The sequence below is a fragment of the Mus caroli genome, unplaced genomic scaffold (genome assembly GCF_978045245.1).
Source record: "Mus caroli unplaced genomic scaffold, Mus_caroli_1 scaffold_8, whole genome shotgun sequence".
In the NCBI taxonomy this organism is placed as follows: Eukaryota; Metazoa; Chordata; class Mammalia; order Rodentia; family Muridae; genus Mus; species Mus caroli.
Genome location: NW_028227263.1, coordinates 10,481,703 through 10,501,079, shown reverse-complemented (window position 1 = coordinate 10,501,079; position 19,377 = coordinate 10,481,703). Strand labels below are relative to the sequence as shown.

Below are 19,377 nucleotides of genomic sequence, written 5' to 3'. Positions count from 1 at the left end.
TACTGAACCATCTCCTCAGCCCTCAGTCCATACATGACTTAAAGTACTCAAAATCCTTATAAGCGAGATTGAGTTCACAACCATAGAAACTCCATTCAGTATCCCAAAGTCTGTGTTGCTGTGTTCTGTATCCTCAACCCCCTTTTGAAAATTCCACCCCTTCTTTTTAAAATAATAGATGTTATATTTCTTGATTGAAAGGTCAACACAAGATAAAATTCATCCCAGAAATGGTTGGCCCAATATTGGAAATGACATTGATTCCTGAGACAGAGCTTCGAAAAGCCACCCTCCCCATCTTCTTCGACATGATGCAGTGTGAATTCCACTCCACCCGGAGCTTTCAAATGGTAAGGGTGTAATGTGTAAAGAATGTGAAGACCGGCGGGACAGACAGACAAACAAACAAACAGAAAACACAGGCAATTCCAGAGCTAAAGGTGATACACAAAAAAAACAGTTCTCCACAGCTCAAAGAAAACACGGTGACCATCCTTACTTGAGAATCTGTTGTCTTCTGTCTTCCTGGTTGGGAAGGGGGTGGTAGGTTTCTAGCTGTCTCCTATTGGTTTTTATAAGGACTTTACATTAAATCCTAGAGTAAAGCCCCTTGAGGCTGGAAAGGGAGCTGGAAGGATGTAGGGCATTTGCTGTGCTAACATGAAGATCTGAATTTGAATCACCAGCATCCATGTTAAAAAAAAAAAAAAAAAAGCCTAGCATAGGCATGCTTACCAGTGTTGGGGGAGAGGTCATAGGGCATAGGTCACAGGACTGTAGCAGTGCATGGATCATAGGAGCTTGCCAGCTGGCCAAGCTAACAAAAAAGGTGAGCTTTGGGTTCAGTGAGATGTTCTGTCTCAGGGGATAAAGTGGAGACTAAGAACATGACACTCAGCATCCTTTGGCTTCTGCAGATGGGCTCTGCACTCTCTCTCTCTCTCTCTCTCTCTCTCTCTCTCTCTCTCTCTCTCACACACACACACACACACACACACACACACACACACACGAGTGGGTGCACACATAAACTGTATGTGTGTGATTTTTTTAAATCTTATTTTAATGGGGATATAATAGTTCAGGGAGCACACTGACCCCTTCCTTGCCCTGGGCTGCTTAGTTTCCACTACCAATGAGTATACTGCGTGCCTGCTCATTCATACAGCTTGAATTCATATTGAATGTTTCCTCAGTGTACACACTCAGAAATGCAATTTTAGAATCAAAATGCTTTTTGTACCGTTTGACATTATTGCCAAATTGTTTGATATTATTGCTATAAGCTTTGACCTGCCTCCACTGCAGCTGCCTCAAAAGCCTGGCTCCAGTGTCACTCCAGGCTTGCCGAAACTATAAATTATAATCTAAAATACTTTTTCCCAGGCATAAAATTCATCACACTTTTGAATTTCGTATGAATCAAGCACAAAGAAAGACTTGTGAAAACTGCTATTAAATTTAAAACCTCAGATAAATGGAGAAAAGGTATTTATATAGATGAATGTCACAAGCCCAGAAAACTAAAATCATAAGCCTTAAAAACCATTAATACCGTTTCTCATTTTTAAACATAAACTTTGGGTCAAAGTAAAGGTCAAGGGTAGATTAAATGAAGATGAATAGGCTGCAGGGTTGCAGGGGGAGGGGAGGTCTGCATTTCCCCTCCCTCCTCTCTGTCTTGGTACCCAGTTGTTGTATTATGGAGGTTTCTAAATATCTTACAATAACCTTCTAAGCCTCTGTCACATGGGACTTTGAGGCCATACTAGTGAAGCCCACTGTAGCGGGGTCTCTTCTGTGTTAGGATCTCCCCCAGGTTTGATGGAAAATGGGATGAAGTCAATGGGAGCCATAGGAGCAGGCGCCCGTGTAAGCATTCCTTTTGGGCATTCAGACTCTGTCCTTTGTTTTTTGCACAGAGCTAAAGTTCCTGAGTCATCCCACAAAGAAGCGAGGCTCCCCACATCCCAGCTCATGCTCTATAAGCATTTCACAGACTTAAAACACACCTCGATTGCATTTAGGCAAATAAAAGCACAGCCCCAAACAAGCAGATCCACAAAAGAGACGGTACCGGTACCGGGCTAAGCATGGCTTCATCATCCTCCAGCACTTTGCTCAAATCTCACTGGCTGTTTTCCACTTGTGTGGAGACGCTGTGTTGCCTGTGTTGACAACTCTCTAAGTGAAGCAAATCAGAAGACAGAAAACCGTAAAGCTTGTAGAAGCAGTCTTGTGATTACCAGCTTTCCCTCCTCGCCAGAACAAATACCCCAGATAATCTATTTATAAAGAGAAGGGGTTTGCTCTGGCTCTTTTTGAGAGAGTTTCACTGTCACCAGCTGCCCCTGTCTGGGGTCTTTGGTAAAGCCCTTGATCACAGCAGGACTGGAGAAGTAGTGGAGCAAAGCCACCCATCCCAGGACCAGGGGGAGCTGAGACCATGCTCTCCCTTGGAGGTGCACCTATTGGTCTACTTGGCCTAGACACTTCCCACACTAAAGGTTTCCTGGAGAGCAGGCCTCTGTCACATGGGACTTTGGGAGCATACTAGTGATTCCCACTGTAGCCGGTCTCTTCTGTCAGTCTGTTACTCGGGGTTGGGTAAAAAAATGCAGTGACCTCTGCTTCTCAGGAAGATGCCTTATGCAAACCTTCCCATCACCCATTTCTCTGCTAGGATCCTGGCCACTTGGTTTTCTGGTATAAGGTAGTTACTGTGGCTTTGCTTGCCTTCTCTGCCTCCTGACAACAGTCATTTGAGAAGTCTCACCTTGCCCTTTCTGGGCTATACCCTTCTCCCTGCTCCCCCATACTAAGGCTCTCCTGGACCACAGCACTTATCCGTTGACTTCCTCTGCCCTTCTAGCACTTTCCTGCTTTCACTCTGGCAAGTCAGCTTGTTCTCTTAAAGTAGAAGCCATGATCCCTCTTCCTTACTGGCAATCTCTGCAGATATATCCTGACCGGATGCATGCTCAGCCACCAGGACACAGCTGGCTCAGCCTGCCTCTCCATCCAGGAGCTGCCTGGATGGGGATGCTTGGCTGCTGTTTAACTAATCCACCACAAATGCAATTATCTAACCTGATTAGTCACATCAGTGAGGGCTTAAATTGCCTCCACTTTTATAGCAGATGCACAAACCTAATGGAGTGAGGGGAAGGCATTAGGGCTTTTTGTTTTTCGGCAGCTTTAGTGTTTTGGTCACAGGACGCAGCATCTTCTAAAGATTGCGCTTCCACAGTAGAGAAGTTGATATGTTGATGTTCCCAAAATATGCATTGTGGCCAGGTTATCTTGATCACTTGTAATTGGAGTTTGGGGGCAACCTCTTGGGTTCAGAGGGAAACCTCAACTTACTCAAAATTAAATGGTATCTAACCATGACTGGAGTTTTAGAAGCATGTGCTACAAATTGGTTTTTCCAGAGTTGCCCTTGCATCTCCCACCCCAGCCACAATGGTAATGTTTTATTAGCATGTTCTTTTCAATGCCGTTCTTGGGAGTGCAGAAAACTTCGAAAACCGCTATGTCCTTGCCCTGTCCAGCCTCTCCAAGGTCCTTCCATTGGCTGGGCTCCTGTGGAAGGATGACATAGAGGTACCCATTCAAGAACCACAGCCTCCTGTAGCCTATGTCATCCTTTCTAGAGCTGCGTTCCTTACCTCAGTTCACTGAGTTACTTTGATTTCTTCAGTTCTGGACAGATCTCACCCAAACCATGAAAGTCTATAGGACCCGGGGATGTGGCTCAGTAGGTAGAGTGTTTACCTGGCATGCACAAAGTCATGGGTTTGATTCCCAAGCACTGAATAAACATAGCATGATGGTATGTGTTTAATCTTTTGGAGGTGGAGGCAAGATGATCAAAATTTCAAGGTCATCCTCACCTGCCTAGCAAATTTCAAGCTAGCCTAGAATACATGAGAGCATGGCTCAAAAATCAGTCTAGGAAAAGCAAAATAATGACAGGAAGGTCTGTAGTCTCAGGTTCTCTAATGCTAGCAAATGTCACCAGTTTATAGCTAAGTTGTACAGGGACTGGTCCCAAATGGGTGGGTCTGTGATCTAACAAGAAGGATCTTAGACAAGGCAGAAGCATATGAAATAAGAGGCAGCCTCAGGTCCTTTCGGAAATCCCTCCTGGCTATAGACGTGTATGTTCTTCTGGGCCAGGTCAGCAGATCTGCAGCCCATTGGAAGGAAGACATCATCGTGGACAGGTTGCTTTCTCCCATCCCCAAATCTCTACTTTCACTCTAACTCCCTGCCTCACACCACCTTTGGAACATGTCCTTTTCCTCCATGGTTGTGGGTGCTCCAAGTAGCAGAGACAAGAGCACATGTGATCCCTCCTGTCCCTGTAGCAGCTGCCATTGACAGAGGGACTCCCCTGTCATGTCTCTGCCCTCTCTACATGAGTCTCCCCTCAGCAGAAATCCTTTTCTTTTCTTCTGCACCTGTTTCATCTCTGACTGTTATGAAGCTCTGTCTTTTTGATCCTCTCAATCCTTTCCAAGACCCTCTCACGATCAGGTTATCCCACCCATCTGCCTAAGTCATTCACTCCTACCCCTGCTCTGTGGGTTTCCCCTCCAGGAAGTCTCTGTCCACCACCATTGTAATATGTTACCTCAACTCAGCCCTGTTTTCATGCTTTTTGTCTGAATCCTCCTTCCACCCCATCCTACGGTAGTAGGAAGAGGTGAGGATACGTCCAGGTCTTCTTGCCCCGTTTGTCACCCACCTCCACACACCCGGCCTTGGTAAAGGGATGATGGACCATCTCTCCGCATTACCCTGAGTTTTCTGCTTTCTGACTGAGAACCTTCCAGAGGCACAGCCATCACAATCCCAGCCTCGCGCTGTACTTTACTTACAAAACATAAAAATGAAAGGGGGAAAAACCCCACCCTTTAAATTCTGTCCTGACATATTTTTAAAGAATTCCATTTGTTACAGCTTTGGAAATGCGGCCCTCACAGCTGAGAAAAGTGTAAGCAAATGGCCATGCAGCCTGCATACCACTGATAAAAAAGAATGCAGTGGAAAAGGCGAAATCATGTTCTCAATCATGGGGTCATTTCATGTCATCTTTGTGAGACTCGGTAAATGGCTCCACGACCTCCAGACAACGCCTATTTAGTAGTGACAATATAAACAGGAGTAATCTTGGTGTCATCCTGAGTTTCCATTTGAATCATCTCCCCGTGCCACCCCTGCTGCTTACCTTAAGCAAATAGTTGAATAGCCCAAGTGAGTCAACTTGTTGGAACAATGTGGGAAGCGTCTGCCACTTGATAAAAAAGCCAGTACAATTTGTAGTCTAGTATGGATTGTGAGTAAGTCTGGTGGGAATTTTATCTTGTTTATTCTCCAATTCATTGGGGAGTTGTATTTGTTGACTTGTTTATTTGTGTTCTTTATTTCAAAAGAAAAGATGGCCATATCGCGCTCAATGCTTCTAGAGGAACCATGGCATGGGATGTAGATTTGATTTCATTGAATTCATTTCCAAAGGTGGTCTGCGAGATCGTGACAGCCAATACCTTTGACTCCAAGAGTTCTGATTAGATTGAGTTCTGTTCTTTAACGCCTTCCAGCAGAGACACCCTCAACCTCCCATGGTCCCCTTCAACTACATCAAACTTGACTCTCTCTGCCATTTCCTCAGAGTTCACTGGAACTGTGCTCAGAAGATGCTCTTCAGGCTGAGTTGTGAGTGTCTGCGAGGCAGCTCAGCCAGTCGGCAGCTGAGCCTCCCTGCTCTGAGGGTACAGTGTTGGGGACTCTTAACTCATGAACTGGTCACAGGAGCTTCAAGGTCAGGGAGCGGCCTCCTTGATAGACAGGAGGAATATGAATGTTGTTTTTTTTAATATGGGATGAAATCCTAGAGATTAATTAAGTATATAATTAAGTTTACACAGTGGTTAGGGAAGATAAATGTAATCTACATAAAAATATTAGTGTGTCTGAGCATGGGGATTAAAGGCCAAGTGACAGACTGAAGAATCTGTCACTGTTAGGATCTCATCAGGTGAGCTGGGGGACCGAGGCTTCTAAGCACCCCGGCTTGTGTCTGCTGAGGCTTCTTCACGGACGTATTTTCCATGCAGGCTCAGTCAACCATCTTCTAATGGGCTCTGGTAAAGCCCATGAGTGAGGTTGTACGGCTCCAGCAGACCGGCCAGCCCTGTGTGGAGGTGGAGCAGACAAAAGATGTGATTCCTTGGTGCTCTCTGAAACCAGGACGTTGCCAAGCACCAGGCTCCTACCTTGTAGTGTCTTTTCAACTTGTTTTCATGAGAACATCAGGGGAAAGGAGAGCACTTTGGGCAAAGGGAAATATTCACCAGGAAACTCTTTTGCTACTAGATGCAGCAGGCTACACTCATAGGTTCACAAATTTCAACCAGATTGCAAAAAGCTCTTAGCCTTTGTTTGTATTATTTACATCCAGATCTCTGTGATTAAACAATCCTGGCTACATTACAGGTCTGATTTTTGTACATGTATAAATATATTGTAATGATAGCAGGAAGACTGGTAAGATAGCTCAGTGGGTAGAGACATGACACACACCCATGATTTTTAATAGCAGTAAACCTAACCCAAAATTACACATTTCAAATGAATTATCATAGGCTTTAAGATTATCCGTAGCTGGGATCCCTACTTCGTAGTCTCTGAAATAGTATTCAGTAACCCATAGCTGACTTGGGCAGTAAGATTGGGAAGCAGTAGCTTTTTTCTTAGTTAATTGAATTCACAACATCAGTGCCACTAAGGACAGTCAATCATGGCCAGTTGCAAAGCACCTTTCTGAATGCCTTTCTCTGATGACCTCTTCCATTTGCTAGTCTCTGGAGGATGCTGATATCAGGGGCTTGAGATGCTCTATTTCGTATTTTAAGTTGGCTACCCTGTGGATGTTTTTGTAGCAGTATTTGTGATTCAGAAAAGAGAAGAAAATATAATGATTCTGGTTGCTCCATCAGTGAGCCCCCACCACCATTTGAGTAGCACAATAAACACACTCTAATTTTATCCCAACCACAGAGCCCCGCTGCCTGACAAGGAGCACAGTAAACACAGCCTTTATAAAAACCAGTCCTGCTCTATCAGCAAATGGACTGTCTCCAGTTTATTGGGATGGGGCCATTTAATTCTGATTATGATAACAGGTCACAGTACACTAACATATTGATCCTCATATGTTCAGTTAAAAAAAAAATGAAGGCACAGAAACGAGAGGCTCGCTGAAGAGCCCTGCTGCTGTAGGCCTTGCTGATATAGGGCAAAGTTGCCAGCTGTTTGTGCAAACGTTCAACCTCAGCCTGGAGGTTGGTAAATGTAGAGTCAGCTGTACTGTGATGCACTTACAATTCAGCCATTCTTTCTGGAAAACTTTAAATTCCTTAGTTAACTTCGATAAGCAGCATATTGAATGACCCAAGGCTTCCTCATCTCCTTGTGTGTGACAGCTAAGTTTACACACGGAAGCACGTGGTTTTCATAAAGTAGAACTCACATTCCAGTGTCTTCTGAGTGAGAAACCATTTTAAATGTTTCTATGTATGTTTGCCAGTGTTAGAATAAGTCTTGCTTCTCTGAATTCTCTATACCTTCCCAGTTATAGTCCTCTTACACGTACATTTGAGCACTGTGTCTGAATTCCGTTGCCGGGCTCTCTTTTCTGTCTCAACTACTTGTGAATCACACATCCCTGTCACTCCCATGATCTTTGACTTCTCAGTCTGTTTTCTCCTGAAAGATGGGATTGCCTTGAAATGCCACTTAAGGGCTAATTGCAAGAGATCTCCCTTGTGTTGGAGTCCAAAGTGAATGGCCCCACTTGAAGGAGTCCTCTCTACAAAGAAGAGAGTAGTGAGCTAGTAGCAAAAGGTGGTCATTTCACAGCAAATGTATTTTCCTTTTTTGAGACTCCATGTTGAAAGGGAAAAAAGCTAAGTCAATCTCTTCCTTCAATGGAACCATCTCTGTTTCTAAAAGCCTTGAACTTCTTAAGCCTGACCATCAAAAAGTGCTATTTATCTGGGAAGAGAGTGTGAGAGGGTCAGAGAGACTGAGGAGATCATAAAGGCCAAGGTTGCTGGGAGGCTGCCAAGTCCTGAGTGCTGAGCAAGAAGCACCCTCCTCCCCCACCCTAATTTATGTTTGTGCAGTGGGATGAAAGTGAGGCTCTGAGGACTGTGTCATAATAGGGACAGGAGAGCCTGTGCCAGCCCAGAGGCTCTTCCATGGGCCCTGCTTTCTGCTTCTCCAGAGCCTACCATTAGCTGCCACTGTCACAGTAACACCTCCCATACCCCATGCCAGTGTCCTGTATCTGATGTTGTGGCTCAACCATGTCACCACTGGGCTGGACATGGCCCAGAGAGCCAGTTGTTTCAGTACCAACCAGCCCACTCTTTGCTGACATATTGAGCTCTCCAGAGTTCTGTCTACTTGAGGCTCAATTACTTGCATCCCTAGGTATAGATCACCGGAGAGGGCTTGTCAGTCATACAAGAAACCCTGGCTTCCATCCTCAACACTCCATAATACTCCATAACACTCCACTGATATAGTGACACCTATCTGCAATCCCAACACTTGGGAGGTAGAGGCAGGAGAATCAGAAGTTCTACCTCGCTTATATACTGACTTGAGATTCTATTTTTATATACATGACAGTCACCAAACAAATTTGCCATGCACGTTGGGCAGCATATTTATTTCATGAGGTCAACTGTCTCAGGCTTATCTCCAAGCCTCAATATGGCAGTCACTAAGAGAGGAGGCCTACTCTCACTTGGCTGTCATTCTCATAAGAACCTTGCCACCATAGGGGACCTGGGGATTGCTGCTGAGAACTGGGTGTTTGGACATCTTTAAAGGGATCCTGGAGATCCTCACATCTATGCTATAGTGTTCTTGCTTCTGGTCTTTGAGTTCAGTTGCCCATTTCCCTCTTGCTCACCTCCAATTGTTCAGAGTGTGGATGTCTCCATCTTTATAAGAACCCATACTCTCCTAGCCCCTCCTGCCTACCAATACCCCAGGTTTGCTAACCTCGAGATTCTCTGTGATCTGGGTGTCATCAGGCTATCAGGGAAAGAAACGGGGAGAGATACTTATTATGATGATGGTGTTTTATTTCCAATCTAATTGTCCCTAGAAACATGCTGGGAATTTCTCCCTAGAATTTAGAAATATAATCAGTTAACTCTGATGCTTACCATGTCCAGCTCTAGGATGAGCCTGGAGATGGACCATCTAAAGATGCCTGCTCATCTCTGCTTCTGGACTCTTCTGTTTTGCTTCCCCTAATCTTGTTTGGAGTGGAGATCTGTCACGGAGTAGCAGTGAAAGGGTCCCGGGGATGTTTTCAGACTGCCCAGAACACTAACTTAGCAAATGAAAATGCCACCTACTCCTTCCCAGGAATCGACACCCTCTTCCACTTACTGCTTGTCTGTAGAGATAAAGTTGGGTACCTCATTCCATTACGCTTTGATTCTGTCTCCTACAGTTGACTTGACTTGACTTTCCTTATGTGGCTCTTATTCCTGCTACTCAAATACATGCATTCTGGCTTCATTAACTGGGAGAAGAAGCAAAGGTTCTCTCTGAGGCTGAGTCATTGGATGTCTCTAAGGGCTCAGGGACAGCATCTCTGAAATGCAATCATGTTTCAAAGGCAGAGGGCAACCACCCAGCACTGACCCCAAAGACGTAAATGTGACTGAGACCCACGTTATCAGATGGAATATCTGCCGTGCTAATTATTTACACTTCCTCTGTTTAATTATAGTTTGAAAATGAGATCATCACTAAGCTGGATCATGAAGTGGAAGGAGGCAGAGGAGACGAGCAATACAAAGTGTTATTTGATAAAATGTAAGTGTTGATTCACGGTGGGATTTATGTCAGGAGAGAGATGGAGAGACTTGTAATTAGACTACAATGAACTTTGTAGCCCAGAAATAATTAAAATGTGTTAATAATGGGAAATATTTTAAACCGTGCCTCAAGTTTCTTTCTTGGAGTGTGATTAACAAGGTGTATGTAATTATTTTTTTCAGCCTCCTGGAGCACTGCAGGAAGCATAAATACCTCGCCAAGACAGGAGAAACTTTTGTGAAGCTCGTAGTGCGGTTGATGGAGAGGCTCCTGGACTACAGGACCATCATGCATGACGAAAACAAAGACAATCGGATGAGCTGCACTGTCAACGTGCTGGTGAGCGAAACCTTAATTAAACCTTCTATCTTCACAGCATGCTGCATGCAAATAGCCAGGGCATGCCAGAGCCCAGAGGACAGCTGACCTTAGAACACTCCACAGCACATCATAGCTTCCCCCTGCCAAAGGTGGGGGTGGGAGGTCCTCTCTGGTGCTGGGAAGGAAGGGCAGAGAATGACCTGTATATCTAAGAGCTTGACTCCCTTCTGCATGTTTCACAATGTCCCTGCTGCGGCTGAGGGTGGCAAGCCATCTAGTTTCATAGCCAAAGTTGCACCTTGTGAATTCCAGATAGGAAGACTCTACCTTTATTTGATCAGAGTCGTGTTCTATAGTGAGTGTTCTGAATGGTAGCATCCAAAAGATATATTTCCCCTTCGTCCTGAGAATATGACTCTTTTTGGAAAAAGGCATCTCTCCAGATGAGACCCAGATAGCTCAGTTGGTAAAGTGCTTGCCTTACTAATCTGAAGCCCTGAGTTCAATCCTCTAAAGCATATATAAAAATAACCCAGGCGTGGTGCCTCATAACCCCAGCACTGGTGAAGCAAAGACAGTTGGAAAGTTATATTCCTGGGTCTCAGTGGGCAGTTAGCATAGCCCACTGAGTAAGCTCCAGGCCAATGAGAGACTCCATCTCCAAAAACAAAAACAAAAACAGAAAACAAGCTGAGGAATGAATGACAGCTTTGCTCATCCTCTTACACTCACACATGCATGTACACCCCCACACACACACACGTGTGAGTACACACACATGCACACTGAAGCTTGAGATGAGATTAGCCTGTGATGCCTAGGTGGATAGGGTTAAATCTACTCAAAAGAGTTCTTATAAAAGGGAAAAGAAGTTGTGTGTGACAGTGTACTTAGAGAATGGAGGCATGAAGATCATGAGAGTTCAAGGCTAGCCTCAGCTATATAGCTTATTTGAGACCAGTGTAGGCTACATAAGACCCCTGTCTTAATTCACCACCCGCCAAAAGGAAAGCAGACACAGACATCGAAGAGAAGCCAGGTGAATAGGGGGCAGCAATTAGAGTGACAAATACAGCATCCACAGAACTCTGGGAATCTCTAGAAGCTAGATGGGTCAAGAAACGCGTCTTCCCTAGAGCCTTCACGGAGAATGCAAGGCCCTAACAGGCACCTTGACTTTAGAACTTTATGACTCTGAGGATGTCTTTGTGTTGTTTGAAGCCACCCAGTTTATGGTCATTTGTGAGAGCACCACAGAACGATAGTGCAGGATGGCACAGATGAAGGGTGGCGAGATGAATTTGGTTATGCTTGACCTTGCATGTTCCTAGTATGACTATGATGCTGTTAGGTCTGTGGACACCGTTCCTGGTGCACTTCCTTCTTAATGTGCATCCTGGAAGAGCAGGAGGACCAGTGTGCTTTTAGGAAGCTTGGTGACGCGCAAGCTCAAGTCCAAGGAGTGGCTAGGCTGGCCAACCTCAAGCCTCTATATGAATGTACTTCCCAATCTGGCTTCAGGGCTCTCTGCATTTTCGTGCACTATTGCCCCTATAAGGAACCATAATGGCTGACTATTCTCTGCTTCCCACAGCTGTCTCTAGGCAGAAATGCAAGACACTACTATTCCTACCATGCCTAACTTCCTTCACTATTCTTCCCAGTCACTGGCCTTGTGATTTCAGGCCATGACTCAGTCATCGAGTAGCATGTAAGCACTTGGCCTTCACTTCCATATCTGCCATTTGTGTGACTTGCAAGTACTTTGAGGTCACCAGAATGGACTTTTGTGTCAGGAGGAATGTTATATAGCATTCATTCTTTATGGTGTTACCAAAGGTGTTGGGAAGGTGGCCCAGTGAATAATGTCACTTGCTGAGTGACCATCAGACCCTGAGTTTGCATCCTAGTGTCAACGAAAACTCAGGCAGAGTGGCATATGTGGCTATAAGCACAGCACTGTGAGGGACAGAGACAGGAGGATCTCTGGGCCTTATTGACTACCAACATAGTTCTAGGTTCAGTGAGAGGTGCTGTTGCAGTAGGATAGAGAACAGCAAACCTGACATTCTTCTCTGGCCTCTGAACACATTCATGGGTACACACACACACCACACACTAACACAAAGTCACACACACACACACACAGAACACACACATTCACACAGTAACTCACACATAGTCACACACATGCACACTCACATATATATGTACACACTCACATACATACACATACACTTTCACTTTCACACACACACTACACACTCATACACACTAACTCACACACACCACACATACTCACATATACCACACACTCGTATAATCATACATACATTAAGGAAAATCGGAAGGAGCTAGAGAAATGTTTAAAGGTTAAGTGTGAGTATTGCTCTTTCAAAGGACCTGAGTTCAGTTCTCAGCACCCATATCAGAAGCCTTTGAGCTTCCTGTAACTCCAGCACTAGGGGACCCAGTGCCCTCTTCTGGCCTCTAAGGATACTCATACATGGGTACAGGCATAGATACATTCATATAAATAAATAATGAAGTAAATCTTAAAATCAGAAAGAAAAACCTGAGATATTTGAATAAAAAAAATTCTCAGAAGCAGTCATTTTACTCTCTGCTTCTCTGAGCATCAATGTTGTCTCTGTCTTGCCATGAGGAACGTCTTCTAAAAGTCCTGGTACAGCACAGCCCCTGTCTGCTGTCTGGACAAGCTGTTAAGACTGATGACAAACATTCTGATAACGGGTTTTCCCTTCCATAAACATGGGGACCTATGATGTCTGTCAGTGGTGGAAAGAGCATGAGAATCACCTTCCCTTTAACAGCAAAGGAAGAAAGTGAATAAACTAAAAAAGACAAACAGTTCTCCTAACATCCAGCTTCTTAGACTAACAAGTTCTCCTTCAGCTATGGAGACAAGAAGATGCACAAAGCCACAGCTGCTGGAGCTGACATCCAGGATAGTAGAAACCCAGTCTGGACATCACTGTCCTCTCAGCATAAAAGAACCATCCTAAAAACAGAGAGCACACTTTGAGGGACAGAGAAACCATCGGAGCCAGACATAGACGCGACAGAGGTCTCACAGATATTGGCCCAGGCATGTCAAATAACTGTGGGGCTTAGAAAATGGTTCAGTCGGTAATGAATTTGAGGATGTGAGCTGGAATGGAAACCGTGGGTACAAGAGAGGGTCCTGGGACATCGTAGTGAGAGGTGGGAAGAAAGGGCTTTTCTCGCTCTGAATCTTCTGTTAAGTCGCCGGCTGTAGCTGAAAATGCCCTTGTTACTGCTGGCCTCAAGGGAACCAGGGCTCATTCGAATGTCAGGTGCAGCTCCAGGTAAAATGGGTCTTTCAATACAGAACCCTGCTTGCTGTCCGGATAGTCTGTTTCAGAGAGACTGGCCCTTTTGATCTGTGAAGTTGAAGACTCACCGTGTGTCTGCTTTTACAGTGTTTGTGTTTGCCAGCTCCCTGGGGCACTTATGGTAGCATTTAGACATCATTCTTAGATGCTAAATTTCATGATGAGGAGCTCTCCTGGCCCCATCCCTTACTGGGGAATTATTGGCAGATGATAACTGTGAGGGAGGGAGAATCATTCTTAAAAATAAGTTAGTCTAAAAGATAAAGAATGACTATGGCAGTCCTTGTTGAGTTCCTGGGCTCCAGCAGATGGCCCTTCTCCCATGCATGTGTGACAGCATTCATTAGATCTAATGGGTTATCTCCAAGAAACATAAGACTTAAAGTTAAGAGGAGGACATTTGGGGAAGAATTCAAAGGGGAAAATGGTCATTGGATATGATCATGTTTCATTGTATGCAAGTATGAAATTCTCAAGAAAAACAAGAAACTGATAAAGAAAATAAAGTGACTCTCATGCGTCCATCCTACAGACCCATATGAGTTGACTCCTGCGCCTCTATAGTGTCCTATGCATAACCTAAGGTGTAGAAAGTAGTCCACAGGGAGAGAAAACATCACTAGGAGGAAAGGGTAAGGCAGGGTCTCATGGTGTCACTCAGACTGATTTGAGAATCTCTATATAGCCTGTGCTAGCCCAAACGCGTGATTCTTCTGCCTCAGCCTCCCAGCACTGCCATACACATGTACACTGCCATGCTCACGAGAGGTGTGACTTTGGCATACATGTTGAGTCAGATGATATTTTAATGTAATGTGTAGAAATAGCCCACTTACTGGAAATCACAAACTAACTTTTCCCCACCAGGGTTTCTGCACAGGGCTTTATTCTTTCAGATTTCCTTCCTTCCTTCCTTCCTTCCTTCCTTCCTTCCTTCCTTCCTTCCTTCCTTCCTTCCTTCCTTCCTCCATTTCTTCTCTTCTTTTTTTTTTTTTAAAAGTGGACATCCATTTTTCTTATACTGTAGTTTAGAGGGCCTCTCTCTAACACAATGGATTCTCTGTGGAATCCATTATACATTATAGGTCCATGGAGGTGGGATTCTGCCTTAACAGCAGTGACAGTGGCCCCTTGTGGAACAGTCAGTGTGGCAGTGTTATGTAACTAATGTGTCTTTGCCTTTAAATACACATGGCCAGTGGTTTGGGACGTGTGAGGACAAGCATGTCCCCATGCTTCTCCATCTCTTACACAGGCTGGCCCCAGCATGTGAAGTCATATTGATGATAGTAGACTGCTTATTCAAATGGGACTGGCTACAGTGATTGAGAGCTTGTGTTTTCAGGCAGAACCTTGTCCTTACTGAAGATGGGTGACTTTCAAATGACCGATACAGGTTTAGTCCTCAAGTGTCTAAAGTGTTTGAGATGTGCTTACATCTTACAAAAGCAAAAAGCAGGACTAGTGTTAGATGCTCAGAGCTCAGGTGAATGGAGAGATCTACTCTACACACACTAGATCCACTGAGCGTGCCAGTCATAACTGAAGCATGGATTTGCAATGATGAGTTATTCTAATTTTGCTTTTGCTTTGTTGTTCTTTGTACTGTGTTGTATAATGGAGTCAGATTTTTTTTTTAAACAATGCCATGGTTTAATTTTTTTTTTCAGAATTTCTACAAAGAAATTGAAAGAGAAGAGATGTATATAAGGTACGTGTATGTCTTGTGTGTGCATTGTGGTCTCTGAGATGCATATAAAGTAGGTGTGTGCCTTATTGGCTTACATCCTGTGTGTGCCACACTGGACAGCACCTGTGTGTGTGCTATAATCACTGTGCAATGTATATAAGCTATGTATGTGCCAAGCTGACTCTGCACCCTGTGTGTGCCTTGCAATCACTGTGGGATGTATATAAGATATGTAATATGCTGAGCTGACCAGTACCCTGTGTGTGAGCTGTAATCATGTTACATGTATACAAGGTATGTATATGCCAAGCAGGCCGGCACTCTCTCTGTATATGTTGGTCCCCTAATAAGTCATGTGATCAAATGAGAAATATGGTGATAAATTTTCCAGAAGTAGACAGTATAATTTTGCAGTCTATTCTTATTTCCCACATGCCTATATCTTTCTTTCACAAAGATGAAAGATGTTTTGTGTGGCCGGCTGGACTTGATTCTTTATTGGCTTTTAAGATATACTGGGGACATAGCCCACTGGTGGAGCACTTACCTAGCTTGGGGAGGACCTAGGTTTGAACCTCACCATCATTGGATAATCAAAGCACTTGATTAGAATAACACACTATATCTCTCAATCACTTTTCAGGCTATGTGGCCCCTAATTAGCAAGGTTACAGACCACCTTATTGAATGAGGTTAGCTTGTCACCTGTGTGACAGAAAGTTTGATTGTGTGGTAGCTACACAGAGTGTACTTGCATGGTTTTGGATTTCTTGTTTTTTTCACTTTTTCTTTTAAAACATATGATATGAATATAATAAACTTAGGAAACAACCAGCCTCTTTGATCCAAAATGTGTCTGGCTGTGGAGTAAAGAGCATCCCTTTCTTCCTGCGGCACAGACTTCCTTTTGATCAAGTCTGCTGTCATTGATGCCTTTTTTTTTTTTCTTGTGGATTTAGATCTTTGTGGATTTCTGTGTATATGCATTTTGACTCCAGAGAAATGCACAATCTAGATTGTCTAATCTCATTTCAAATGTTTGAGGAATGTAACTGGAAAAGATGAAAGAAATAAGGAACCCTGCAATAAAATTCTTACCTTTATATATTATCCACATTTTTTTCCTACAAAGATGACTTAAAATTATATATTTGTATATGTATATGCCAACATATACTTTTATTTATATATGCATGGTATATATGTCTGTCTGCATATATATATTATTATTACATTTATTCATATCAGTTCTTTCTGTTATTTCTACACCAACAGTTTTAAAGGCATTATGAATTATGAACATAGTAAGAAGAAAGTATAGCCATGAGTTACTGTTGAATGTCAAATTTAGTACCTACAGCCCTCAACACAAATTACCTTGTGAGTCCTTAAGAATGCAGTCCTATTTTATCACCAGGTACTTGTATAAGCTCTGTGACCTGCACAAAGAGTGTGACAACTACACAGAGGCGGCCTACACCTTGCTTCTGCACGCAAAGCTTCTAAAGGTAAGAAAAATCACTGTACATGTCTATCCAGCTCTTCTTATAAATTCTGACTTTATTTCAAATTTTCCTTTTCCATGACAAATTGTAGTAAACCACTGGCATATGATTTTATGGGTCTGGGCTACAGTCAGTGATAGAAACAAAAATATCCAAGTGCTCTGATTGCAGACTCGGCCCAGCTAATGCCGATCTAACAAGGTGTCAGGTTTGCAAACCTTCAGTGGGCTGGGAAGCGACTGTGACTCAGAACAACATCGATAATTAGGAATGACCCTGGTAGAGCAGCTGAGAGGAAGGGTACGTCAGCCTCCTCCTCGCAGAGGGAGCAAGCAGATCCAGACTTTTCTGCAGAGCAGGCTGTGCTGAGCGTTTCCATGTCGGCTGTTCGAGTCTCTAACATGTGTTGCTAATGAGCAATAGCACGAGAACTTTCAACTTCGGTGATTCCTTTACTCCTCAGCCCGCTCTAAGACGCTGGCCTTCTGCTTGTGCTGATGGGTTGTGTTGTCTCTGATGTTCAATTCCAGAATAGGTAGTAATACAAAGTAGATCCTTATAAAATAGCTAGACCAGGTGGGTGGACGGGTGGATGGGTGGATTAGTGAGTAAATGGATGGTTGTGGGAAGGAAAGTAGAGGAAGAGAGAGGGATAGAGGCATGGATGGGTGGATGTTGGATGATGGATGGGGGAAGGATTGATGGATAGTCGATGATTGACGGATGGATGGATGGATAGATGGATGGATGGATGGATGGATGGATGGATGGATGGATGAAGGCTGTGAGGATGCATGAGGAGGTGGTGGATATGGATAGGCAGGTGAAGAGATGGAGAAATGTCTATGCAACTTCAAGTTTTATATTTTAGAATCTTAGCCAGTCTTTGATTATCTTTCTCATGACACCCTTGGTTTAAAAAAAAAAATCAGAAAATTCTGCATGAGATAAACGAGAACCATTAGAGTGTTTAGTCAATGACTCTTGTTTGCAAATTAGGATAACCTCCCAAACAGCAAAAGTAGAGTGAGAGAGAAACCCACAAGAGAAAAATTACATTAAAATGTGTGTTAGGAGATGTGTTTTGGATCATGGGAGTCAAGGAAGATGGTGTTCCAGAGTTAAACCCCAGACAGACTCCTCTGTCTCTGTACACACACACACACACACACACACACACACACACACAAACACACGGCTCTGCAGCATTTGCCTTTGCCTGAAGTGAGCAGAGTCCTGGCAAGTAGAAGGCAAAGAGCTGGCTTACTCTTGCTCCCCCTCCTCAATCCTGGAGGTTGGATGCCTAAGGACCCCTCCTGTCTTGCAGCCATCTGAAGCTTTCCCAAGGAGTACCAGCTTTGAAGATAGAGATTTCGCGGCATGCCCTGGCAGCAGCCATTTCCTTTGTAAAGTCTGATGTCTGTATTTATTAGGAATCCAAATGTCAGGAACTGAGTATTTTTGCAAAGTGTGAAGATCTTGTTATTCACACCAGGGAAATTAAAACGGTTTGGCAGACTGCTCACACTCTTAGAACATAAACTTTGTATGTCTGTGTGGATGTAAAATGTGTGTGTGTGTGTGTGTGTGTGAGAGAGAGAGAGAGAGAGAGAGAGAGAGAGAGAGAGAGAGAGAGCATACCATTTGCTTAATCTTTGGATATATTGAGGACAGATGGGTTTGTCACTGACTCTGTGAGAGTCTATTCCACAGCCTAGATCAATAGGCTCAATTGCATTATCTCTTCCACTGGGCTCCAAATTTTCCAATTAAATGGTAAATGAAACATAATCTGCCTCCATATTTCTTATACTGTTACATTTTGTGATTTTTTTTCCCTAAATATGTTTGATATTATCAATGTGAATTTGTGCTGGTCAATCAACTTACTAAACAAAATGGTTTGTATTCCTGTATCTATGAATTAAAAAGGTTCTTAAATGCAATCTTTTCTACTATTTTTTTTTATCAAAAATAAGAATGATTAAAAACATAAGTGTTTAGCCTTGCAGTGAATTTATTCATCTGCAGGCTTACTGTGGGAAATATGAGGAACTTCCCCATCCAGATTCAATATGGTACTTATATGATCTGAAATCATACAATAAGCCTTAACCTTTTGGTCCTTGTCAGTTACCCAAGTTTGGTGTTTGCATCCACAACTTTACTTCTACAACTACCGATTGTGTTGCACAGACTCAGGTTCTGCTTGCAGATGGGATCTGTAAGGTCATCTTTAATTTGAGCACCTTGTAGACCATATAAAGGTCTCCCTGCTCCTACCCAACAATCGTAGGGATAGGGAGCCTCCAGACTGACAGAGTTCTGTTTGAGGTAGCCCAAGGCTCTTGACTTTAGGAAGGTTGTGTGCCTGGGAGCAAGCATCTGATGGTTCGATACCACCAACAGTGGAACCTAACTCCCCACTTCTCCATGCCAGTCCGTTTGGCCCTTTGTTCTATGTCCCAGCACCACCATGGTACCCACTCCTTGCCCAGCTCTCCTTGTATGCCATGCCCCTAACAAATGTCATCATAGCTGGCCCTGTGGTTTGACTATCCCACAGTTC

At 43.7% G+C, this 19,377-nt stretch overlaps 1 protein-coding gene across 2 annotated transcripts in view; it reads left to right on the top strand.

Moving 5' to 3' along the window:
- Dock1 (dedicator of cytokinesis 1) overlaps nucleotides 1-19,377 on the top strand; it is a 502,179-nt gene that overhangs the window by 428,209 nt on the left and 54,593 nt on the right. For both annotated transcript variants that reach the window (XM_021168435.3, XM_085841214.1), the window contains exons 33-37: nucleotides 202-350; nucleotides 9,827-9,912; nucleotides 10,098-10,254; nucleotides 15,284-15,324; nucleotides 16,721-16,811. In XM_021168435.3, the coding sequence (XP_021024094.1) occupies nucleotides 202-350; nucleotides 9,827-9,912; nucleotides 10,098-10,254; nucleotides 15,284-15,324; nucleotides 16,721-16,811 (524 nt within the window). The remainder of the gene's footprint in view (nucleotides 1-201; nucleotides 351-9,826; nucleotides 9,913-10,097; nucleotides 10,255-15,283; nucleotides 15,325-16,720; nucleotides 16,812-19,377) is intronic.